The sequence below is a fragment of the Phaethon lepturus genome, unplaced genomic scaffold (genome assembly GCF_000687285.1).
Source record: "Phaethon lepturus isolate BGI_N335 unplaced genomic scaffold, ASM68728v1 scaffold3601, whole genome shotgun sequence".
Classification (NCBI taxonomy): domain Eukaryota; kingdom Metazoa; phylum Chordata; class Aves; order Phaethontiformes; family Phaethontidae; genus Phaethon; species Phaethon lepturus.
The window spans coordinates 46,227-73,845 of NW_010519655.1; the positions used below are offsets into that span (position 1 = coordinate 46,227).

Below are 27,619 nucleotides of genomic sequence, written 5' to 3' on the forward strand. Positions count from 1 at the left end.
CTCACAGGATCTGCAGAAACCAACATAAGTCCCTTCTTCATGAGTTTCTCTGAGCTCGTAAGTTCATTAGAAACATTTTCTGATGAAACTTTAGATGCAGAAGCTTACTGCAAAAAACAACACAATCTGCTGCTAGTGATAAATACAAAACTGTCAATAGCAGTTATTGCCAAACACAATAAGATCTATTTCTTAAAAGTTATTAAACGCAAAATTTTACTGTGCTGAGTAAAGCATGTTGAAAATTTCCCAGCACTAAGATTTTTTCCATGTCTTGTTTTTTAACAATACATTTTGTTGTTTTGCAAAAAGTACTTTACAACAAATTTTTTATAACACTGGTTTTTAGTATAAATTGTGGACCAAAACATCTTCGTTTTCGTCTTGAAAAACCATGTTCTGTTTTTTCCAGTAAGAGTATCTCATGGAAAAAGAAGATGGGATGTTTTCCAACCAAAACAGTTGTGAGACATTAAGATCCCTCCAGACTGTTCTTTTTTCTCTTTTATGACAACAAGAATATAAAAAACTAAAAACTTAATTAACTTAAGTTTTTAATTCTAGGTACACTTTAATGAACTGAGAACTCTGCATGCATGATAAATAAAGAATTATCTTTTTCCCTTTCAGACTTTATCCTGGTTTTGTTTGGGGGTTTGGTTCTGTTGGTTTTTGTGGGTTTTTTTCCATGATCCACAATCTGAACAACAAAGTATACAAGGGGATAAATGAATGGCTGCTAAATAACATAAATAGGTTTTTTAAGTGCTGTTTTGGATATGTCTTGGCCTGGGATGGGAAAAAACAAGCACATCTTTTCAGGCAGTTTTATCTGAGGGTTACTTTTATCAATTACACAATATAAGGTTAGGCAACAGGGAAAAAAGAGAATTTTCCATGTTCCCTATTTATAGCTAGACAGCTTCCTATTCAAACAGCTGCATTCAAGATGAACTTTTAAGAAAATAATGGCAGATAAATGAAGTCAGACCAGTAACTTCTGTCATCTTGTTCTTCTGGAAGGACCTCCATTTAAATTAATGTCCATTTGGCTATATTTCAACATCCAACTTCTGAATAGCTTTAAAGAAATTTTTGGGTAATAACAGTACTTCCTACTGGTATTCATTCCTTATTTGCAATACTACTTTTCTGTTCTAAATACAAGAGGTGTCTTGTGCAGTATCGTTTTAAAAGTCTGTTTCAGAAGTTAATAAAAATGCTATGCAAACTAAATATTTTGATCAAATTTAACTGCATTGCCAGGAGAAACGATCATATTTCAGGGATATTTCCACATACTGCTTTGCCTTTCATTGATACAGCCTAAACTGGCAAATACAATTGTAATAGCTTTTATGCTTATCTGAAGTCATAGTATAGTGTGGAAAATGTATAACTAACCCTGTTTATTTTTATGTGATGTTTCCTCTTTGAAAGATGATTGTGATTTACTGAATCAGAGTGGGTTCTTTTCTGACACCATTATGATGTGAACATACATCATCTATTCAAGATGGTGTTTTCGAAGTTTAAATGAGCAAAGGAAGAGAATTGCACGTTTAGAAATTGTATGTTTAAATACTGAACTTTAAATATTTAAGAATATATTCCTTCAGAAAATATCATACTAGGAAAGACGCAAAAAGAACTAACTCACTAGTACGTTGGGAATCAACATCTCTGGAAGCTCTCTGTGCAGTTGTTAGCATGGGGACAAGACTTCTAAGATTAATTAACTAATGCTTCAAAACTAATGTGCGTAAGTTAAAGTGTATTAATCCCCCATGTGGACACTCATTTGGGACTAAAGTGGCCTTAATTTGCTGTAGCTTAATCCTTCTCAAAGGAGCTAGAACAAGCTACAGTAACTTCACTTCTGAGTTAAGAACATCCATATGGGAGTTTAATGCTCTTGAACTTTTGCACAATAACTTCATGGATTCAGTAAGATTTCCTAGGTGCTCACCACACAGGCAAGTTTTCAGATGCAAAGGAAATAGCATCATTGCTGACCACTCTGTGTGGGATTTCTCCCACCACTCCTTGTCTTTGCTAATTAAGCATATTATTGCATTACATTCTGCCATGTTTAAGTAGCAACCCATGGCCCAAAAAACGAAGCAGGCTGGACTTACAGAGTCTACACAGAGAGGAACTGAGAGTAAAGACATATGGATTCTGGTTTTGCCTTGCTTCTGACCTGCTATGTGAACTTCTTAATAACGCTTCTATCTCTCTACCTCTGATTCCCCAACTATAAAACAGAACCACGTCTTACTTCCTATCCACTTGTTTCTGGTACACATACTACTAATACAGGTTTCCCACACCATAAATTTTCTCATCGCTTATACATGTGCCCTGAGTAGAGACTAGAAAAGATGAAATCCAGGCACAGGTGCAAGCCTGCAGTGCAGCTGTGATTTTCTACATATGTCTGATCAGCACAATTTAAAACTTTGGTTTACAAATGTAACATGTGATGGCGAGATTAGTTCACAATCCCTACAAATCAAAGTCACAAATTGGAACCAGATACCATGCGACACAGCTATTTCAATTACAGTTAAAAATCAATACATGTGGTCACTTGACTTTCCTGACAATGTTGCTCACATAGCACACGTGAGCCTAATGGTGCAGTTCATATGAGAGTTGTCAAAAGATGATTCATGTTTATTCATATAGTCAACGATTTTTAAAGTTATTTTTTCCATTCTTTTAGACTAATATTATTAGTGCTCTTAGAAGGAAGGAACTCTACTCCAGTTGATCTGGCACAAAATTTCCAAAATAAACTGGACGGCATGAAAATTGGCCTAATTTTATTTTGCATTGCACACTCTAAAGAGACTGCAATCCTTGAGAAACAGGAAATGCACCATATGCCCTGGTGCTACCACTGGATGGGCATAATACTCATTCCAGACTGCATATACAGCCTCTATCTCTACCACTCCTCTGGGAAATGTTCCTGAGAATAGCTCAGCTTTTCCAGGAGAGCTCTGAACTCCCCATCAGCTTGCACCAAAAGCAAAAGAAGTAAGTTTTAGGTCTGCCTAGCCTGTTCACATCTACTGTCTTTTCATAAGTGTAACTTCTCCGTATACGTCTTCAGTATTATTCACAGCTGCATCATTTGATGGTGTCATTCCCATTTCCCACTGTTTTACCACCTCTGAAAACCAAGAATGACAGGTAGCGCACAGCAGCTCTGATCTCAGCAAGTTTAGATCTGCCCTCTCCCTTGCTTAGATAGGATAGTCAGTAACCAGGAAAATATAGTAACCTTATTTCCTGTCCCATTATTTTACTTTGTATTGTTTCAGTTCATTATCTTTTTATCATTGCTTTTTCAAATTTTCATCGGATTCAGCCTGCTTCAGACAATTCCCTTCTCCACAATTTCTTTACTTCAGCCTACGTAGTTCCAACAGGCAAATGTGAAAGGAGTGTAACAGTTCAAAAAAACATGACTTTCAGTCCTAATTTTTAGCTACCATGATGCATACATAGCATGCCTACCCCTCCTATTGTTGGTTTCCTCCATTTCTCCAAACTCCTACTACCACCAATTTTTGTTGACATTTATCATGGTATGTTTCTACAGATATCTCAATTCTGGCAACCTTTGAGAACATGCTTAACTCTACTCCTGTTATTAGTTCTGTTGTCTTTAATAAGATCATCACATAGATAAATGCATGTGTTAATATTTAAATGAAGAGGACTTTTAAGTAGTTTTGCTTTTATCTGGCCAGTGCTACACCCCCCCAACTACACAGTAGAAGACTACTTTGTCATCTTTTAAGGTCTCCTTAAAATGAAACCTTTGAAGATCAAACACCCCAAAGCTATTACTGCTAGTGACATTGGGCTTTAGTAAAAAGATAGCAAAAAGTTAGGAATAACCGATTTATCGTTTATTTTTTTAACATAAGTATTACTATAGAACATACAGTCCAGCAAAAGGTACATTACACACTGAGAAGAATTTAAAGTATCAACAAAGGAGAAGGGGGGGAAGTGTACATCTCCCTGAGTAAACAGTTGTTTGCCAGCAAGTTAAGTGCGGTATATCATTCCTAGTACAGTCAAGGAATATTTCTACATAGTTACCAATGGGAAACAAGCTTTTTTCTAATAAAGAGGTTGGCCATAAAGTCTCCTCTATTGAAGAAGAAAATAGGATTTTTGAAGAGTAAAGGATTGAAACAGCCTAGACCCTCTAGAAGATCTGAATGGAAGATGCAGAGCATGTGCAAGGCCCCTATCTCCCACCTTGACAGGAGGCAAGTAGCAACTGGGATGAATGAGAGAGATAATTTTTGATGTAATTTTAAAGATTGGGTGTATAATTTATTTTATTACTTCATTTATGCCCTCTCTAAACATCTTAACTATTTAATCTCTCTCGAATATTTGTTTTTACATTTTTACTTTAATCTAGTTTAAATGTCATATCAGGTAAGTAGGTTAACAACAATACAATCCTGACTGGAAGACACTCTTGCAGTGCCTCAACTTTCAGGCTCATCTTCCACTGTGTCTAAGGGATTTTGCAACTGCTCTTACTGTGAGAAAGAACAGCTGTGTACAGAGTTGGCACCAAAGGTCCAGGGAAGATAGAAGTGTCCTCCTGTGACTGTTGATACAGTGAAGGCACTCTGCCACACTGCAGAATATCAGGATATGTTTGAATCTCAAGGGGTGCAGAGAAGAGGATGTCACTTCTTTTGTTCATTTGTGTTTACTATGGAAGTCATTTATCTTGACTTTCATTTATTATTATTTTATTTTATATTATTATTTATATTATTATTATTTATTATTAGTTTTACATTCGGTTTACAATTTGACAAAACAAGCCCACGCAACGTGAAACAGAAGAGCAAATTGATGGTGATCTTCAAATATGTACGTTAAAGCTTGCCACACAGAATAAAGTAACAAATCTCTGTGTCTTCCGGGGATAGGGCAAGAACAACTGTACAGAAACTGCTGTGAGGTAAATTTAGGCAAGACAGTACAAAAAAGCTTTCAAGTTTGCTAAGCACTGGAATAAATTGGTTTGGATGTTGCAGAATACCCACCACTGGCTGTTTTTAGGAAAACAGTCAGACAGTAGAAACAGTTCAGATGTGACTTTTAACTTTTTGTGCATTGGGCAGGGCAGAGGACTAAATGACCTCCTGGAATGTCTTTTAGTACTTAATGATTTTATGCAAATGTCATGTACCTATGAAGTAGAACTACAAAGACTTGCACACCATTTAGTAGAACCTACCTTCTCCCAGTTACAAGGCTAATACATTAGACCACTGCACCAGGCAGCCCCAGGAAAACACTCTAAAATACTCAAGTAGTTCTTTGCATGGAAATATGCACACAACACTTTACAATTTTTCAAGAGGAGTCAGCATCTCAGCAAATCACATTGTTATGTTGTGTTATGATGCATGATGTTTTCATAACGATGTGACACGTCTAAATGACAAAAACCTGGCTTCCTACCAAAGATGTAAAGCAGTTTTGTTTTTTTTTTTTTACAGGGGAAAAAAGCCATTACCAGTACATACAGCAAATTTTCATGCAATAAAACATCAGCAGACCAATTCGATACAAAGTATTCCCCACACCTGTAATTATGAGAAAACAAAAAAGTTCAAAGGATTTTTGAAGCAGAAGACGTTTTCACAGAACTGTGCATCGCTCCATACAATGAAACTATAGAAATATATAATGAACAACAGAACTGCAAACTGCATATCATCCTGGAAGTTTTGGAAACACCCAGAACATTTCCAAAAGCCAAAATATTTTTTCTGTAGTAAGGTCAATTAGCACTAATGGTACTAGTAACTGGGTCTTCCTCACTGCAAAAAAACCTGTCAGATCATAATACAATAAATAACTACTGTTTAACCTTATTGTTTTTATTTGATGCATTAGTACAAAAGCAGCAAAAAATCTTTTGCATAGCATGTTCTCCTTTATTATAAATAAGTCACCCTGAGATTCTTTTAACCTTTCTACTCTATAAGACTGGTAGATCTCTTTTAATGCCACAGTTTTTCATAAACAGGGTATAGCTTTTGACTCTCAAATTGCACCTTGTAAAGTTGCCATGACAGCATGGAGGATTGTGTTCAGCTTGCAATCCTCTGTATGCTGTGCTGTTCCTTTCTTACCGAAGTCTCTTAGCACCTGCCCAGACATGCACTTGGCAATGTGATTAACTCCTATCATATATCAGCCATTCTTTTGCGCATCATTCCCCCGTGTGAATAAAACAGTGTTCAGTGTTTTGTTCTGGTAGCATGTTGGTTTTGCTGCTGTTACTTTAAAGCACGTTACTATGTCCTCAGGTCAGAAAGCCAAGGACAAAAAATTCTGTTGCAAGAACACTAGAAGGTGGCATGACGTGATACTCCTCTGGTCCCTCTGGTCCCGAGAGTTCATTTTACAGTCTCATACCTCTTCTCTAGCCCTCCAGCTCTTTACACTTACTCAGCAGCCTATTCCCGAAATGCCCTAGAGAAAAAGACAACCCGGAAAGATGGAGCCGGAAGGCTACTAATGTATTAGCTCAGACCCTCCACCTAGTAGGTCACGTTTCAGGTTCCTGGGAGCCCGAGCCATACCCTGACTCTTGTTCTTGTAGAAGAACAGTAACACTGTCCCTACTTACTTGCAGCATGAGATTCCCTATATAATAAGTACTGAACTTGGTATGGAACTATAAATTCAGAATAAATTCAGTGCTGCTGCCACCATGCATCAGGTTTATAAGACAGATTGGTTTAGGCATCAAAGGACCTTTGCTTTAATTTAGCAAGTGTTTTGAGATCACATACAATTCTATTTATGAAAAGTTCTTTTTGACTCAGAAAATATACCATCTGCATTTGCTATGGGTCAAGCTGGGATTTGTTCCTGAATCAATCACCCAATCCTAATTCTAATAGAATACCTCTGAATAGTTTTATACTAATAACTGCTCTGTAGAGACTCTTGAAATTATAATATATTAAAGACCCATCAGCCTATCAGAAGAACATGTAATTTTATGTTCATTACTTCTTGGTTCCTGACTATAGAATTTGGATGGTTGCACCTCAATTAAAAGTTGAATCAAAGTTAATATAATTTAAATAAAAACTTCAATAAAAAGTTAAAGTTCTATTCTTAATAGCATTAATACCCTCTAATGACCGCTACGGTCATTACCACTAGATAACTGACCTTCTTGAACCTCTCTTCACATAGAAACCTTTCTCCCAACACAGTCAATTATTTAGCAGTAATGAGTGCTCTGTAAGAGATTATTGTTTAACCAAGTACCTTGACACACTGCTTTTTCCCCGTTATCTCTATTCTTCAACAAATGGTACATTTTTTTCTATTATAGGCTTTTCAGTTCTGAGGATAGAAAGCTGTGGTTTTATTCTTTCCAATGCAGAAGTTCACCATGTAATTGGCGAAGCTTCAGATATAATTAAAATCTTGAAAATTAGGGTGCTTATGAAACACTGTTTGTGAGCAGCAACTGTGGCCCTGTAAGACAGAGCAGTTCTGAGGGCAGGTTTGAGATACCTAGTGAAAATGAGGAAAAAAAAAGAAATATTGTTGGGGATAAAAAGACACAATTCTCTAACAGCATGTGGACAAAAGGAGGAAAAAAGAAAAAAGAATTAAAAAAAGACAGAAAGATTCAGGACATAAAGGAAGTGAAAGTAAAAAGTGAATGAAAGAACAAATAAAGAACAGCAAGGAAAGCAAGAGAGGTAAATTAAATTTGGGTGGACAGAATTCATTTTCATAAAGAAAGAAATCTCTTTGGCAGAGTCCTGCAAGCATTAAATGTTAAAGGATCTTTGCTACATGTAGAAGTGTGAGAATTACTGGTTCAGTGAGCTCAACACGAGGCTGGAAGACAAAACTCCTGAATTCTAATTCCAGCCGGCCTAACGACTCTCCCTCCAACTATGGGAAAGGCTCTTCACCCCTCTGCCTCGGCTTCTTTCTCTGTAAAATGTAAAAAATGCCTTTTTTCAAAAGGCATTCTGAAGTTTATGTATGCTGTGCTTCAAAAGTACCAAGCATTAGTAGCTACTAATGTCCTCTTCCTCATATCTTTCTTAAAGATGTCAGCCAGGTTATTTTGATTTCAAGTTTTTTATATAAGATTCATGAAGCACCTGCCAATTCAAATGCTCAGGTTGAAGTATCTCAAGCATTTTGCACAAATTCAGGTAGGACTTTTTTTTTTCCTAAAAGAAATCTTGCCTAATCAATTTAAGAGAGCAAGCATATTCTAATCAGTTTATTTTGAATGTTCTGATCACTGTTGCTCTCTCTTGCTCCTCCACACATGAAGGGAGCTATCGTCAAATTGTGGAACAAAACCTGATAAACCTAGTAGAAATACCAGCGTGCTATACTTAGAAGTAAGATAATACTAGTCAGATATCTAAAATCTGCATGGCACTGCCATACATTACTTCCTCTGTGTGAGGGTATTTTGGCACAAAATACATGAAAAAGGTCCATATAATGCCCTAATGAAGTATATAGAAAAGAATGTCCTAAATGAGTCCTTCGCTCATTTAAAAGCAGTAAATATCTTTTATTGTCTTGGATGAATTCCCATCTGCTCTCTTTCCTTAGAAAAAGGCCTTGAAAACTGAAAGGGGGGAAGTTATACATTTTCCTGTTGCCAACACTGCTGCTACTTAGAAGACAACACATGAGACATCTCTTCAAATGATTTTTCTACACTAATATGCTATCTCCTAAAACCCCAGCTTTTTTCATAGTGTATCTGCTACACTGATTGGGGTTCCCTCTGCAATGGAGCTACTTTACTGAGTAAGGGGACAACAGAGAACAACAGGCAGAGGGCCTTCAAAGCAAATTGCTTATGACATACCTCCTATCTTAAAGGGGTTAAGCTAGATTTTTTTCTTCATGAGAAGACTGTAGGGAAGTGTAATATTCTATTCAGTTCTGGAAAATACTACAGGTAGGATTGCTGTATATAGAACCTTGTCAAGTAGACAGTTTACTACACTGGAAGAAAATGGAGCAAGAAGGATTTTTTTTTTATTATTTGTATAAAATATATTGTTCTTCCAGGCTGCAGTGAAATAGTTTCTATTTAATTGCAGAGAAATCCTAAGAAGGTTACAGCAGTGAAACATTAAAATTCTAAGGGCAACTAATAACATTAAAACTTTATAGCCCCAGATAGAATAATTTAGACAAAAACAACATGAACATATGTTTTGTGTAATAATAACAAACATTTATAGCTGTCAAGAGAGAAAAACACAGGTTTATGCACACCTTAATGGCGTGCATGGGTGAGCATGAGTATATTTAAAACATAATATATTACAAAATTGACAGCAGGCATGACTCTTCTGGGTACTATGTTAAATCAATGAATAAATTACCAAAAGTGTGCTGTGGCTGTTTGGATGTGTAATTGAGCTTAACGTATGTAGTGTTATTTCAAAAGAAACTGTTCAAGGAGTTTCTAGACCAATCCACTCTGCATCTTTACTAAGCTGTTTACAAATAACAATAAATGAAACTGTCTCACAGTAGGAAGGAAGTTTAGTTATATGCATTACGTAAATGGGAGAAAAGTTAATTCTAATATGTTTTTCAAGAATTAAAAACAAACTTATTATAATATTGCTAGGATTCACTGAATTGGAAATCAACATTTTTCATGTTCAGTTTCAGATTTATTTTAATTAGCTGATACTCTAAAAACAAAAGTCTTTGTAGCAATACATGTCAGGAATAAGTCCACTGAGATAAATATGGATGCTTCATACAATATCTGTACTAAAGAGTCAAGGTCCAAATGAACGAACTAGCAAAAACATGAACTTAAATATATTCTATTTATTTCCTTAATACACTTCCTTTCCAACAGATAAAGAACATATTTTTTTAAAACTTTATTAGATTAGAAACCTATGAAAGTAACTTTTAAACCTTATTGTTGTTGACTAGTTAGCCACAAAAAATAACAGATTTGCAAACTAACCCATTAACTGTCATATTTATAAAAAAGCTGGACATATACTTCCATTCTTTGTTTCAGGGCTGTTTCATCTTATGACACCCAGCGTTTGTAAAATAGAAATTGATCCTATTTTCTTGCATTTCTCTTCATATTTTGCTGTTCTAGTAGTACTTGGTTATTACACAATGCTCTAAACTCTTACACCTCAAATCTAAGACAGGAAGGGCAGCCTGTACATGTTAATACTGGTACTTAGCACGCTTGCAGTCTCCAGAAAAATTTGCCAAACCAACAGCAAGGACAGAAAAGACAAGCTGACCTCAGTCACCTCATTCTTGCCCCCCTCCTCTGAATTCAAATAACGGTCCTCAAGTGTAAGCAATCATAAATGCACCATTCTAGACTTCTATTGCATATCATAGCTTTAAGTTATAGCATTTCAGAACACATGGTGCCGAACTCTTAAACAGATCTGAACATTTTCCTTTGCAATTTTCTCTCTCCTTTCTCACCATTTTTCTCCATTTCATAAGGGATGATGTGACCTGTCAGCATCAACCATACTTGTGATGTTCTTAGGGCTCATAAACTCAAGGATTAAGGCATTCCGTGCTAAGTGCCTAGCTCCTTTCTATAACACGATTGTAAAGAGGAAAAAGAGGATGAAGAAATGAAGTGTAGATGCCCAGATGAGCTATTCTTTCTCTCTGGCCTGCTGATGGTTCATAAAGCATGCTATGGGGCGATTATAAAAGAATATGGCATACCACCTGTCTCCTGGTCAGAAATCCCATTTTCCATTTAAAGCCGTCTTAGGTTAACTGTCATTAATGTTTACAGCTGCCCATGGGATGTGGCTAAGTACAGTACTACCACACGTATTTTTCTGCAGTTACTTGCAGGTGTTTAAGGAACAAGTCTAAATTTCTAAATGTAATGCAGTCCCCACTGTATCTCCCACATTAGTTATACTACCCTGGGTAAGTACAATTATCAATAAATTAGGAGCATCTGAGATATTATAGCGAAGGCTTAATTAAAAATCCTGGCAAAATACTAAAAAAAAAAAAAAATTAAAAAAATCCCTGCCCACAAGTTATTAGACCTGACATACAAACTTGCATATGCTTTTACCATACGCATCTTTCAGTCTTTTAATATACAAGTCTATGTTTCACCAAGTGCTCTACTGAAAAGGTTGGATTTTTTCATAATGTAGACACACATAAAAAAAGTCAGGTCACACAACACTCAGCATCATATTCTGTTGCCTTCTAATAGATCAGCTTAAAAAACTAGCAAAATCTGTAGCATCACTCTGAATCTAAAGTTTAAGTGTAGTCAAGTGTACTATGCCACAAGACATTTAAGAACAAGTCAGATTTAAAATGCAGGATGTCCAAGTAGATTTTTCCTTCAAACATCGTTTTACCTGATTTCCCTTTTGTGACCACCCCAGTGCAGAATAGCTGCTTTAAGTATACAACTGAGATTAGAACCAAAAGATTCTACAGATTAAATCATTGCTAGAAAATGTTGTTCTGAAAGACTAAAATAGGAACTGATTGAAAAAAAAGAAAATGCCACCCAATCACGCTGAATATAAAAGTAATTAAAATACTTTAAAAAGAATAAAAACATGCAGAAGATAAAATTTACTTTTATCTAATAGTATCTTTGTTCACATCAATGTTCCTTTTGTTCTCTATTACATAATTAATCACTCTTAGACATCAACCATAACAGCAAAAACTCAAATACTGAACTGATAATTAAATACAGTAATATTTATAAGATGTTAGTTTATTCGGTAGATATGAACACTTAATTTAATGCACAAATACAATGAAAGTAAAATTTCTTTTTAAAGATCAGAGGAGTGCCATGCCAGTCACTCTTCAATTGAATAAAGCAGTAATTTTTGTTTTCAGAGCAGTAACATAATTTAATAAAATGACAAAGATAGAATGCTATTAACAGGAGAAACAATCTTTAGTAATGACAACTGCAATAGCATCCATATTAAGCTGCCATTTTTAAAGTACAGGATTTTTAGGAGACTATATCAAAAGGGAAAAACTAGCTTTTTAAACATGTTTTTTTTAAAAGCAAAACATGGTGGAACAGTTTGGCACACAAAAAAAAAAAAAAAGCATCTCAGGACAGGAGACAAGCTGAGTTTACTCCTGAAGCCTGCGTGACTAGAGGATGAGAAGCATGAGGTGATACCGAATTGCTACTACTAGAAATAGGTTAGTGGAGAAAGTAGAAGAAAACCTTGTAACCCCAACCTCCAGCTCTTATGCCACATTATCTGAACAATCCAAAATATTTATCATTGTGATGACTGGTAAACAACACATGGGTAGGACACACATTCAAACCTTATTGTCTGAGCTGACCAGAACCAATTTCGTCTGCAGCCTCACAGGGTTTGTCTCACAGTGAACCCTGTGAGAAAAGTCTCCCCGCATGCTCCTGTATTTTGTTTCGCTTGTGATCCTGATGAAATCCTGAACTATTCTGAAGAGCAACAGATGGCATGGAGGGCGAGGGAGCAGGAATAAGAAATGAGGAAGGGGAAGTTAACTGAAAAGATCTGAATTTCAAATAATTTGCTTCGTTACTGATCACTATCAAGCCAACCATGAACTTGTTCCAGAAAGACATTTTCAGTCAGCTAGGGTTCCTTCTTTTCACTTGTTTATTTATGAATTTATTTTAGTGTGTTCCATCAACTTCTGAATTCAAACTCAAAATATAGATAAAGAAAAAAGCTCTGTTTCTCCTGTGGCTGTAAAAACTTGGCCTTGAATGGGCATACAGGATTTCTCCTCCAGAAAAGGAGACAAGTAATAGCTCTGACAAGCTATCCTAGAAATTTCTGCTTCAGAGCCAGAAATGTCCAGTTTTCAGTAAAATGAATCTGTCTATTTGTGTGTGCATGCTACTTAAAACTTATTAAAGGTGTATTTCTCTGGAAATCCAAGAAGCATGTAAAACAATAGGCAGACATGAATAAGAGAAGCCTTCCACAAATATTCACTGCTGAAAATATGTTCTATTAAAAATAACAGAGCAAAAATGCATCAATACGATTGTACAGAGAAAGCAGAATGAACAGACACTGGCAAAGGAGAAAATCATGGCCTTTGAGTGGTTAATACTTAGTTTAAGTCACCTAAGATAAATGTGTTCATATGAATACATGCACAAATACACTCATGTTTTTATCAGGCCAAACCCAACTGGGATTTTTGCCTAAATAAAAATTGTCAGTATTGGTCCAGTTATGCATGTGAAGATACAATAGCCTAACATATTTTCAGAGTTTCAGATAATAGTGTTCAAAGAGTCAAATAGTATTATGATAAAATTTGCCCCTTGGGCGTCTGTCAGCTTAAATATCTGTTCTCATCAAGTTCTCAGTCTGCACTTGTTCTCAGTGGAGTGATTTAGATTTAAAACATCTTTCAAACTGAACTTGATCTATGTTTTAATAGAAAGTAGCCTTCCTTATTCTTAAAGTAAAAAATCATAATTTCTTTGCTAACTGTTTAAGCATAACTGTTTCTATTAACAGTGATGGCTGTCGAAGAGCCTACAGTTGTCAAAAGTACTCAATATACAGTATCTAGAATCACCAAGGTGTAAAAATTATAGAAGCATACTATAAATACCACAGATACCTTGGAGTCCTTGTTCACATTTTCAATTAGAATATGACTTTTGATATTTTTGCAGTAAATAATAGAATATGTTGGTTTAAAAACATACCTGTGTTTTATAACAGGACTGAATATTGTGCTTAATAGTAGATGCAACTTAGCTGCAAAAATATGACTTTTAGAATGTGGTGCTCTACCTTTTATACTTGGTAGTGAGATTAATAAACCAGAGATAACATTACTTTTAGATTCAATGGAAAAAAATTAGGACTTCTGCTACCGTTTTAGAAATCTGGCTTGTTAAAGATTATTAAAATTACTTTAGATACCATGAAAATAATACTGTCATACAGAATTTGCAGCAAATATGCAAGGAGGTTGATGGATATATGAGAAAACAATCTCTGTGAGATAAAATGGGACCCAGGTTTGCTTAACTAAGACTTCAGGGACACAATTTAATGAAAAACTAGCAAAATATTTAGTTAACTTGTGATATAGAGAAGTTTTAACAAGGCTCATGTAACATGAAAGAAGCAGCTTAGGATGGAGCTCATACTAATTTGTCTTCTCTTATTGCAGTCCAAACACTGGCTGCTTAGCTTCATTCCTTTCTCAGTGAAGGGAGGCTCTGAATTAAACACAAAATTGTTCTTCCTGCCCACTAAAAGGCACATAATTAAATAAAAGGCTCAGGAAAACCAGCTTCCAGTAAATAGCAGTGAATCTACCATGTGGAATCTGACTTTACATCCAACAGCCCTAAATCTTTTTTGGGGCACCTCTGATGTTGTTGCTTCCAATCATTCATAAAAAAAAAATCTACAACTATTTAAACAAAAGAAACATTTTCAAAACATAGATCTCCCAGATACATAACATTTTAATTCTTCTACCAACTGAAAACTACTTCAAAAAGCAGCGGTGAGGTGTTACTAGTCCATTTAGAAGCACACCGGTATAATCCTGCACTTTAGCCATTAAAAAATGTCATTATTATCACAACATATTACCCCCAAAACAATGGGTTAAGTTCACCCCAGGTGGCCTCAGCAACACAGGCTGAGGATTTCCAGCCAGCGGGGAAGGCAGGCAGCAGGGACGAACTGCGCAGCGCCTTCCCCCGTGAAGCAGCCTACCCCCAGCACAGTCCACAACAGGCTCACAGAGGCACAACAACATGAGGCTACCCCAAGGGCATGATTTGATTTACAGCATTTTCTGGAAGATCTCAGCTATGTAAATCCTTATGAACAGCCAGCTGGAATGCAACATTATTCCTCCAGAAAAGGGGCAATAATTCTGACACCTGCCTCTCTTGGGATTTGGTGGGGAGAAAGCCCTTGTAAAAGATCTGACCAAAAGAAGGTTTTAAGGTTCAGTGTGTTTGTACCTGTGTTTGTGAAAAAGGCCTTGGTCTAAATGACCTTAAAATTCAAATTTTACAAGCTTGGAAACTTAGAATCTTTCACCCCAGGATTACTTGCTCAGTTAGAGCATTTTAACTAAGCAAGAACTTGTTCAACTACATCATTCCTTTACTCTAGGATAGATACAAAATACAAGACAGAAGGATCTTAGCAGTTTTACGATGAAGAGGAGAAGAGGATGTATTCTGTGAATATTATCCTGCATGCAATGTATCAATGTAAGATTGCATACACTTAGAAACTTTAAGGAAACATTCTCTACATAGAAGATTCCATGGCTACTTTGGCTTTGCATGGGTTTTTGAAAGCTGCTTCTTATCTGAAGAAAATTTCACTTCAAAGTGTGATAAAGAGAGGCCCTTTCTTGGCAAGGCACAATTTCTGTCAATAAAAACCCCTGTACCAGAAAGGTACTAAAAGGTGTTAAGATTTTATGTTTTCTTTCTATCTATACTAAAACTCTCATGTAAAATTTTCCAACTAATTCTCAGAGTCTGGTACAGTACTTTCAACAAAGCTTTTCTGTCCTGTTGTCATGATCACATCTTTGATACCCTTCAGTAGGTCCCATTTATCTATATTTCTTGTTTCTACAATTAAGACTCACTATAAGTCAGTCCAATTCAATTTTCCATATTCAGGCTGTCCATTTACCGATACCAGCTTCTGCTACTACACTTATTCTAAACCACCTTTCTGTTTCCTTTTATTCATGCACTCTAAAATGGTGTGTAAAATTATGGTTTCACCTCTTAAATCCTTCCTGCAGATATTTTTTGTTACAATAATGGCTAGGTCTGTGCACATTCTAGGTGATGCCTGTAAGATTAAAAATACATAACTTATAAAGCAAGGCATTAAAAACTAGCAAACTGAGGAACTTGAAGTGTCTAGAGGAACTAAAAGACACAAATATTCCTTCTTGCTTCTTTCTTAGGTTCTTTTCATTGTTACATCAACATAGCTTGTTTTGATTAGCTTGGAAATTCTTAACGGACGTTTTCAATCCTATATTTGGATTACAACTAATATAAAAAAGAACTCAGTTGTGTTTTACATGCTCCAGTAAAAACAGTAAAAGACAGGCTTATTCTTCGCAAAACCAAAATTTTATCTATTGTCTTACAGAAGGGTTTTGTAAATACCACTACCCTTTCTATCCATTTGACCAACTCATACATAGTTCAAACCCCCACCATAGAAGCTTACAGATCAATAATACTGTAACGTCACATACTAAAATACCTAAAGCCAAGCAATATAGTGTAGATGCATTTTTTCCTAGTAGGGCAGAATTAATGGCATTGTAGAGATTACAGTATATTTAGTGTAGGCTTCCAAAGTTCCAAAAGATTCAGAATTGAAATGTCACATAAATGATTTTAAGCTGTTCAGATGTTAGGCACAATACTACTATTTATGTACAGACAGCATTTTAAATATTCAGCAACTTAAGACTATGCCTCAATGGCAACATAGCAGAACCTTCTGTTCTAATTACAGGAAATTACTTCCCCTATTACCATCTTTTGAAGTAGTTTATGGTGAGCTACTGACTTGCTGTAATACTTTTCGTCAGAAAAATAGTTTGTAAGGTATTATGAGGTATTTTATTCACCAGTGAAAAGTAGTAACTATTTAACTGTGCCCAAGACTATCCAGTTGTTCTGAACAGAAGAGACTAATACATTCAGCTGAAACTGCAAAGAATTAAGGTGGCAGATGGTAATTACTGATACTGGAAGTAAGCCTGGATAAAGGTGGTTGGAACTTCACTTTAATGTCTGATCTATAAGGTGTTGCATTCATGGCATAAAACTCTCTCATGTCTAGATGGGAATGTGGCTCATTATGGACACATTAGAGAAAAAAATTGCTTCTGCTGAAGCACTAACACCAACTTTCCTTGTACATTTCTATTAAAAAAAAAAAGACTTGATTAAGCCATGAGCCATAGACCAGGATAGCATGTGCATCACCAGATGAAATCCCTTTTCCATATGTCTGCACAATGTCAGAGATGGAGGTCTGATTTCCATTTCATTATCTTTCGAATTGGTACTGATGAAGTGATGGCTATTTACTTGACATTTTATTCCACAATATTAAGAACATGAGACATAGGGTTGAATGCATGCATCTGATCCTGAGTTTGTGCATGTGGAAGACAGAGAAAGAGAGATTGTGAGTTAAATAAATAAATTCAGTTTGAGGTGTGATGTTTTAAAAGTCCTCTGTGACTTAACAAACTCCAGCAACCCAAGTAAAATGATCCCTCTAGCATATGCTATTCCTGCCCTTTCACTAGACACAACTAACTCAAGGAGAAGAGAGTGAAGACCAGTTACACGCGCCATTTGACAACTTCAAAGTACTGACCACTGAAATAATATAAGCAATATTCCAACTGCATATATTTGACACTAGAAACCCAGTTTTCAAAGTGGTTATATAAGTAAAACACTAGATTCTGAAATCATGCTATCTGTTTTCTGTTGACAATATTTAAGACTGTCCCAATAATAGACTCTCCCTGTTTTTAAATAATGGAAGACATAAAAAAACCCCTGTGTGTTGGTTTTAATATTACAGTACATGCATCATACTGATGTCTGTAGATTAGAAATCTAGAGCTGATAAAAGACTCACAAATATGATATTCCTCTGCACTGATCACAAAGATGCCAAAACACTTCATTAGTATATTCCTTTTGTATCAAAGTATTAATCTAAATGTTGTAGTCATAGCAGCATTATTGTTGCTATTAAGTTACAAGTCTGAAGTAATAAAGAAGGACTGTTACTATACTCTAACTTTTGCTATGTCTTGTCCATTTCACAAATTCATCCTCATATTAAAACACTGAGCAGGATGTAATTGTTCTGGACTGCAGTGTTTAGTCCACCCACTAGGTCTGAGTCCAGTGTCACTATAAGACTGTCTGTCAAGGGGCATTCCCGGAATCCCAAACTGTGGTAAATATTAAACAGCTTCACCAAGTTTTCATTTTTTTCATTAAAATCACTCTTCTGTGTACTGAAGACTCTTTTTTTAGAATGGTTGTAAAAACTGTAAAATTATGCACAGCTGAGCGGGAGAAGATCGCAGAAGTGTGACATACTTAGTTACATATCACGAGGAAATTACACTGGTTTTCTTTTCCCCTTTATACATAGGTTTGTTTAACCGCTTCAAACACTGTTATCCTGAGCAATCTACTATTTATGTGATTTTACATTTAGTTTATTAAACATATTTTGACCTCTTCTTCTAATATTCTTCAGATCCTTACTGCTTCTAAACCACTGACAGACAAACTGATTACAGAGTTAAGACAATCTTCCCACAAGTGCTTCTTTCCTGAGACAACTAAGTCAAATTTCAATGTTCTAAGCATTAGGCCAAATGCCTTAACCAGTTTCATGCTTTTTTCTCTGAAGCTGGAATGGAAAAGTAGAAACGTTTTTCAGTAATATAGTAATTATTCTGGAAAGGAACATGTCCAGAAGTACAGATTACATATATATTTCTAGACTACACCATTATTCTTTTAAACTACAAGCCTTAAGGTTCTGATGTTATCCTCTGAACTGTTACACAAAAAACCCAAAACTTAATTCAAACATTTACTTACAGAACAAAAATATCCGGATCCAAAAAGTATAGTCATGAAGTAATTGTCCAAATGCATGCTGGAAGAAGAACTTACAGCTGAGCCTAAGAGTACTATTCCATACACTTTTGGATGAAGGAGAATGTTTACTATGGGCAAATGCTATTAAGATTTGTGTACTTTTCAAGGACATTAGTTACGCAATTAACTTACAAACTCTTCAGAAAGCAATGAACTTTTCCACCAAACTATGAGTTAAATAGATCAGGGTAATATTCAGGCAGTAACATTCACAGCCACTAGAAAAGAAAGTACATCATGTTATTTTTCAATACCACTCTTTACTGTTTATTGAAAGCAATACTGTTCCAGTAGGCCTTTCCTGATGGAGAAGAAATGGCCCAATTATAAAGAGATCAGTTACAAAACAAGTGGTCTCAGACATCTCCGGAAGGTGAAAAAAGAAAAGATACACACATATATGCAAACATTCCTCCTATTTTCCACATATTTTACAGTATTACTTACTACTTCCATCAGGAGAAAACACCTACTGTTAGCTAAGTGTCTTAAGACACCTGAATGAAAGTCAGATGTACTGTATGTCATGTTTATGGCTATAATGTCAGAACAGTACTTTTTGGAATGTATCATGGCAATTCTGAGATTTATTTTTAAAGGTACTTCTCGATGGGGTAAGAAGGCAAAACCTTATATCCTCCAATTTAAGCTGAATACAGACATGATTCGTTTATTTCTAAAAATGATGGAATAACAGCTTTAGTAAATCACAGAATCACAGAATCACTAAGGTTGGAAAGGACCTTCAAGATCATCAAGTCCAACCATTAATCCAGCGCCACCGTGTTCCCTAAACCATGTCCTGAAGCACCACATCCACACGTTTTTTGAACATTTCCAGAGACGGCAACTCTACCACCTCCCTGGGCAGCCTGTTCCAATGCTTGACCACCCTCTCAATGAAGAAATTCTTCCTAATATCCAATCTAAACCTCCTCTGGCGCAACTTGAGGCCATTTCTTCTCGTCCTATTGCTGGTTACTTGGGAGAAGAGACACAACCCCCTTTCAGGTAGCTGTAGAGAGCGATAAGGTCTCCCCTCAGCCTCCTCTTCTCCAGACTAAACAACCCCAGTTCCCTCAGCCGCTCCCCATAAGACTTGTGCTCCAGACCCCTCACCAGCTTTGTTGTCCTTCTCTGGACACGCTCAGCACATACTTACTTAAAGAAGAGATCTCATTGTTTTTCTAAGATTGTACAAAGAAGGCAATACATTAGAAGACCTCAGGCAGGGCCCTTCCAACCCAAACTATTCTATGATTCTGTGACCAGAAGTATTTAAATCCCCTTAAGATTTCTACAGCAATCACTTATGTATGAAACTTACATATAAGAAAATAAAAAATTTCATAAGAAAAATATTAATTCTTTACTACAAATGTTGACAATGTATTTCTAGAGTGCAGAATGTCCCTCTCTCCCTTCCACTCTCCATTGCTTGCATAAAAGATGCCATAGCACTATGAAAACATGTTTTAAAAGTCCTAAGGGAAAGTTTCCTAGGGTCTTAGAAATCTGTAAAGAAATAGGAAAAGGAGGAATTTCAAACACCAACACTGTTCCTATAGTTTCTTAAAAAAAGGCAAAAAGAAAAATACCCTCTGGATATAATCTTTAGATTTCTTATTATACTTCTCAGGTTCCTTTTTGGCTTTTGAAATAAATGCAAAGTGAAATCTACAGTTATATTACCAACTGTATTTTAATTTTAGTTAATCTTTCAGCATGAAGAAGTAGATGGCATTTGACCGCAATATTGCCCATACTTACAAGAATCATATAGAGATGTGATATAATGAATAACATGAAAATACCTTTTTTTGTCATTTTTTTGTTTACTTGTGTTTTTATTTAACTGTAGGCACAAAAAAACCCATTGCTTCAGGTTCCTATCTCTATGATAAAAAGCACAGGGCAAGGAGATACGACCTATCTATATGAAAAATTTACTGCAACATAAGCTCTGCCTCCATTTCTCCCTTTTCAAGCAAATATTTTAATATAATTATTCCAGGCTAGGGATTCCATAATTTTCATAGTAAAATCAAGCTGGATTTTAGAACACTTTTTATGTGATAGTTTTGATTAAGCAGTTAGACTTTTGGCCATGGATGAGTCAAGTTGTTCAGAGATAGAGGGTCATATTATTGGCGGGGTAGAAACTTAACTTTGAGCTAGTCTGTTTACTTCAACAGACCTAACTATGAAACCAAATGTTGCTTCACTGCTTGCTTCCTAAAGTAAGAGCTATGTGGCACAGGAGCATTTTCCACTATGCAAGTGATGAAGGATATCAGTTCAAATTGTGCCTCCTGCATAGAGGTCTTTTTCTGTATTTTTGTTTCATTGTTATCCTTGGCTCTTCCTCCACAACCTCTAAGATCATTCTTGCAATGCAGAATTAGGGTAAGAAAACACCAGAACATTTCATGTAATCCTAGTCAACAGTCACTCTACAAACTACTCTCGAGGAAGTACTGAATATCAATGCAAAGAATTGGTCTGGCATCAGAATCTGAAAATGTACTCAGCACAACGATCTCTGTTATTTCTAGAAACAGAAATCTTGACTGTTTCTATAAATTTCAGCCTGCTGCATGCCAAGATATTAAGAGTTATTGGATTGCTGTGCTGCATAATCTTTGCTTAGAATGCATTGGAAAAAATCAACACTTTCCAATGCACCCTCCCACAACCACCTTTGATTACTACTGATGGTAGTGAAAGGTACTGGACCCTATGCCAGAAGTTTCTACTGTGTGTAGTGTCCCTATACTGCTTGCACCAATTTGAATAAGCATGGTTTGTATTTAAAATGCTCATACAAAAAATTAAGTTTGGCAACTACTAAGTACTGTAGCCCTCTTTAATAATTAAATATCCACAAAATGATGATAGGTGTCAATAACTTTTTCTTAAAGTACTTGTTGTATTCAACACATGCACTATTATGGAGGACTTAAAGTCAGAGCAAAAAGATTTGTGAAAAGGCATATGACCTTCTTCCCACTACAATGGCCATCCCCTAATTAAGCAATGCATCTGATAGTCATTAACAGGAATGAGATAATGAATCACTTTCTCTCTTCTTTGTTAATTTGCTGTAACCAAGCGGCTAATGGATGTCAGAGCTGAGTGATTGCACTGATTATAGTGATTTATAGTTGCAACAAAACAATTTAAAACCATTCTGATTATTCATGTTAAAGATGCTTTATGTTTTGTTTACTAAATGTTTTATGTTCCCCCTCATGCCCCTCTACACACAATGAGACAGGTCTTCCTGGAAAACTTGAAAGTTCTAAGATTTTTTATTGTTTCAGAGTAAGGCATTGCATTTTGTTTATAAAAAAAAGTTTACCCAGTAGAAATGAAAAGCCTTAGGGTGGAAAGAAAACTTCAGTGGTGCCTAGTTCAAAAGAAGACGGAAATAAGAGGAAATAAGGCAAACTTCAAGCCACTTACCTTAGGGCTCCCAGTCCCTTCCTCATTCTCTGCAGACACATCAGTAGCTAGTATCTCTGCTTTGATGATATCCAGAGCCCTAAGAATCCAGCTGTGTTGCCGTTTGATTTGCCTCTGTAGTTCCTTCCATTGACTTGCAATCATCTGCAGCATGTCCTTCAGTCCTTCTCCAAAATGAAGGGGAAAAAAGTAAAAACAGTAAAATCAGCTGCATCTTTAAATATTATTCTTTATTTAAAGAATTAGCAGGATATTTAAAACAATAAATGCAACAAGAATTTGAATGCAGTTTCTCAGCAATAAATCCAAGCATTGCTATTGTTCATACCACAAAACAATGCTATAGGGTCAAAACATTTCTTTTAGCCATCAAGTTAAATTTTGATTATGTTTAAGCTGACAATTTCAAGAAAAGGAAAATCCCACATAAACTGTGATTTCTATGCAGTAGGGAATGTTATGGTAATCTCACCCTCTAATATCTAGTCTTTATCTTGAAACATTTCATAATCTTCCAAATACATTTTTCTTACCTCCAACTCCTGTAAATATTTTCTGTAGTTTACACATTACCATTTTCTAAGTGTATGATGACATGCACTACCCTTCTCTGCTATGGCTTCTATACCTGTTTGGAACTATACATAGAAGTCACCAATTTCCTACAACTTTCACGTTACACAGGTCTGTCTGATGCTGTGAAACAATAGGGACACAATGTATAACACGATGAGAAAACTGTAGACCAAAGGATAACTTCAACCTGGATGAAAAGCATGCTAACTAGGCCAAAATTAAGATGGCATTCCGTAGCAGTATATGCTGATTAAAACCTTATTATCATACAAGTCACGCAAACGTCTTAAAATATAGGGGGTGGTAGGGATAGAGAAAGGGAAATCAGTATATCTCTCCCCCTCTTCTCAATTCAAGGCCTCTGCAGAAAAAGACAAGCCTAACCAAAGGAAAAAGGTGGTTTTAATTTTAATGTATTCCTCATAAATATATTAAAATCAATGTAAGAATTAGTTTAAGTGGCAAAATAAAGCTTTACCAATGCAATTACCTATGCACAGTATGTAAAAATACATATGTATTTGAAATCCTAATTCATTATCTTAACGTTATTTCCATAGCACATCAAAGAATGTGTCAGTGTGAAGTTTTCAGTGATGTGATTTCAATTGAAACTCAGCTGAGCAGCAAGACCAAAATAAAATGAACAGACTATTTGCAGGCAGTATTTCATTTTATAAGTATCACTGCATTGTATGCAGTATATGAAACATTTATAAATCTTGAAGGTCAATCTGATAATGTAAATATTAATAATACATAAGGAAGTGAATATATGCAGTAATTTACAGCAATGCTTCTTCATTCTTTAATAGTCTGGAGACATAAAGACTTGCAATATTTCAGAAGGATTTACCTGATTTGTGAGATACAATAAGCTCAAGAAGTTGACGTCCTTCTTCTACTACTGCTTCTTTTAAAGCACAGTGGCTATCTACATTCAACTTAAAACTCTGCAAAAAAAGAAAAGGAAAAAAGAGAGAAAGAAACTCAGTATCAGACACTGGAGAGGCAGTTATCATAAAACACATGTACAAAATTACTTGCTGCTTTTTATCAAGGACCACATCCCCATTTACCCAATAGCCAAACTAATTTGCGATACTAAAAGCTATTGATATTTTGGATCTGGGCTCAAAATGTTTCCATTAGATCAGCAAAGTGCATCTGTGTTGAAACAGCTGACAAATCTAGAAATTCATTAGGTTTTATGAAAAGTCACAACCCGTAGGCTATATCTGGAGTAAGAGTGTTCTATAAAATACACTAAATTTATGCCACCACATATGAGCTCTGTTTTTTCAGATTTCTTTGAAATGTTGGTGATAGCACTATTTATGAAACCATAAAAAAATTACAGCATTGAATATATTGGCCTTATGTGCACTCAAACAAATCTATTAATATTGTGTTTGAGTTAACTCTCTCATCCGTTTTCAAAGAACAAATCAGACTGCTTTAGATCTCCGCATTCTCAATTTGTAAAGCAAGTATTTTTCATCCTTTTTTGCACTAATATTTTTACTCGTTTACAAAGTATCTCTGCTTTAACAATGATTAAAATACTGTGTTTCTTTTTTTAATTTATTCTTACTTTTTACAAATTGCATTAAAATCTAGTAATAGAGAGAGGAACTAGAAACATGACTGACTATACGTTATGCCACACACCACTGATAACTTGGATAAATTTGACAATTATTTGCCAGAGCTTCTCACTCATAGTTGCGTGTAAGAAAAAAACCCAAAATACAATAAATAAAGGGATACTTGCTTTAATTAATCATAAATCATGTGCAGCCCTGAACATGAACATGCAACTCTTTTTTTCTCTTTGAAATGTCTACAGAATGAAAGAAAACAATATTTGACCCCTTGGAAGAAAAGAGTTTTGCCTTCTCTTGGGAACGACTTAACTGGCAGAGATGAAACGAGACTTTGCAAGTACACATTGGTGGCTTCTGGTTTTTACAAAACTTATTTATACTTCTCCAAATACTAGTGACCATGCTAGTACTGTAGTAGTGGACACCACAAAATACTCAAAGGCCCTAATTTCTTAGGGAAGCAACTATTTCCTTTCTCTCCTAACTCCTGCAGTCAGGCTGATTGGCATAGCAGAAAATAGTATTGCCAGAACTGTAATAAAATGATGTTCTTTTACTGTATTTGTCATGGTTGAAAGAGGCATGTTGCTCAGACAGACTCTTAGCAGTCTTTCAGGCAGCAGCCTACCTGACAGTTAGTGACAGAATGTTTTTGAGAATTCTCCATTCAAATAAAGAGCAATAAACAGGAATTTTGCTACCTTCAGCATTTTGTCTAGCCCAATTTTCCTTGTATGGTCATCTGAATATACTGTTTTGTACCAGCTGTTGAACAACTGGGTCAGCCAAGAGAAGTTAAACAGGAAAAAGGATGCCTAGTTTATGTCTGCCCCTTTCTTAAAGCTAGAGTTTTATGCACCCAAATCTAGAAGTTCTTTTTCCTTCATAAGAGCACGTCTGAACAAGCAGTGACAATATTTAATTTACTGTTTACTTAAAACAGGCTTGTGCTGAATAGTTTGTAATCATGCACTTCACAGGAAATGCACTATGCGTGTGCCTCACACAGCAAAAGAGAACCTAAAGGACCTGAGAGTAGGTTGTGTAATTTCATATAATTGAAGTTGAGTATAGATGCAGCTGGATGTGTCAGTGTCTCAAGATGATGTGGATGTGTTTGATAGGAAAATTGGAAAAGATGAGGTATTCTTTTTCATTAGGAAAAAAAAGACACTTGCTGTCCTAGAAAAGATTCATTTAACATAACGCACCAGATACTACAATACAGCTTGATTTTCAGGTGCACCTATTAACCAGTAATAATGTTAAACTGAAGAAGCAAAATATGATGAATAAAGATGGGGCCAAACTTTTGGGTTTTGACTAGAAATATTCTTCTGGTGCAAAATTCTGATTTTTATGGATAAATTATGTGTGGCACAAATACCATGAACATACACGAAACTTAGCAGAAATAAACTCTTATGAGAACAGAGGCATCAAAAGGAGGGAATTCATGTAAGTATAAATACCAACATAAGCGAAGGAAATTGTCAGTTGATGTAGTGAAGTATGAGTTTTGGCTTTTGAATTATGTATGTATATTTAATTTCTTACGGGTGATAATTTCCTAACAAAAAGGAACAAATGGACAAGGGACACTGGAAATAATAGCCCTCAATCAGTGCATCAGTGCTCGTGGTTCCTCACACCTGCGGGGCTGAAAATGTGACACATGAAAAAGGCAGACAGAGTCGAAGATGTAACAAGTATTGCATGTATATACAATGGAGAGATGCAAATTTGCTAAAGGTAAAATCAGACCAAATATTTGGGATGGAAGAGGACCTGTAAACACAGAGGTCCTCTCCCATCCTGGATATTTCCCTTTCCATACTGTTTACTTATGGCATTTGGAAAATTGTAACCCTAACAGCATGTGACTCAGGTACACTGCTGCCTTCCTCCTCTGATCGTCCCTGATAATGAATGGAGCCTTTGCATCTGAAGAGAGGAAAGGAGGAGTGAAGTCAATTAATCAAAGCCATTTTTCCAGACACATTTGCAGCTATGAAACAGTTTAAATATCACACATGAGCACATATACATTATGGAAAATGCATGTGCATTGGCCTGACAGCAGATTCTTAAACAACACATTAGTGTCATCCCTAGCACTACAGTGTATGTAATGTTGTTTACAAGCTGCAACAAGCAAAACTTCCTTATGAAGTTCTCTACACTTTTCCCAGTTACCATGAACCTATATATAAATATCAACTGTTCTTATTTAGCAAGAGAAAAGTGAGGCAGGAATCATGCAGTTTTATTAAAGCTACAGAACTGTGAATAAACAGGAATAAAGACTCCAAAAGCGTAAGTACAAAGCCCCAGGAGTGCTATCTTCTGCTGACTGCATGGGGTGAAGGAGCCCAGCCTTCACAAAATGAAGCTTTCTGCTGACTTTTAGGAAACATTGATCCATCAGACAACAATACTGCAGAACCTCCATGGGGAAAAAAAGCAGCACCTCCCCATCTGTACTGGGCTGTGAACATACTAAAAATAAGAGTGCACTTTTCCAGCCTATAATAATCTCTCCCTCTCAGCTGACTTGTCTATACAACTGGGGATGAGAAAAACTATTTGAAAAAACATTTATTTTACATTCCCCTGAGGATTTATTTTATGGCTGTAGATACTTACATTTAGGAAACTTCTATTGAGTAGATAACCTACAGTATGTACATATCGAGCTCTGGTACGCAATCTTTAACTGTTTTGCAACCCTCTGTCCTTTAGCAAATCCTTGTAATTTGGCAAAACACAACAACACACCACCACCACAATTTGGTAAAACACAATTCATGTTCGCAGTAAGGCCAGTCAACTATTCCAGAGGCACACAGACTTTGCATAGCATGCTTTTTTTTAAGTCATGATGTGCCCAACTAATTATTTCCAGTGTACTTTGTGTGTCTGAAACGCAAATAAATTGCTATGTGGGTATCATATGAACCTACAATGTATACATAAATATAGATTAGTTTAAATACCTTTGAGAAAAATACCACTGCTTCTAGGGCATTTATTTTTTAAAGCAATGGTACAGACAATTAAAATTATCTAAGTGACCTATGATTTTAGAATTTGAAATAAAAAACTTAATTTAAAATTTCCTAATAGTCATTTG

The 27,619-nt window shown here is 35.8% G+C and overlaps 1 protein-coding gene across 1 annotated transcript in view; it reads right to left on the reverse strand.

The window, feature by feature from the left end:
- The window catches only part of LOC104628497 (A-kinase anchor protein 6-like), a gene marked incomplete at its 3' end in the record, with an annotated part of 83,497 nt that overhangs the window by 39,893 nt on the left and 15,985 nt on the right, over window positions 1-27,619 (reverse strand). Inside the window, exons 3-4 of the mRNA XM_010297113.1 lie at window positions 23,736-23,832; window positions 22,304-22,467 (exon numbers count right to left, since the gene is read on the reverse strand). Of these exons, the coding sequence (XP_010295415.1) occupies window positions 22,304-22,467; window positions 23,736-23,832 (261 nt within the window). The remainder of the gene's footprint in view (window positions 1-22,303; window positions 22,468-23,735; window positions 23,833-27,619) is intronic.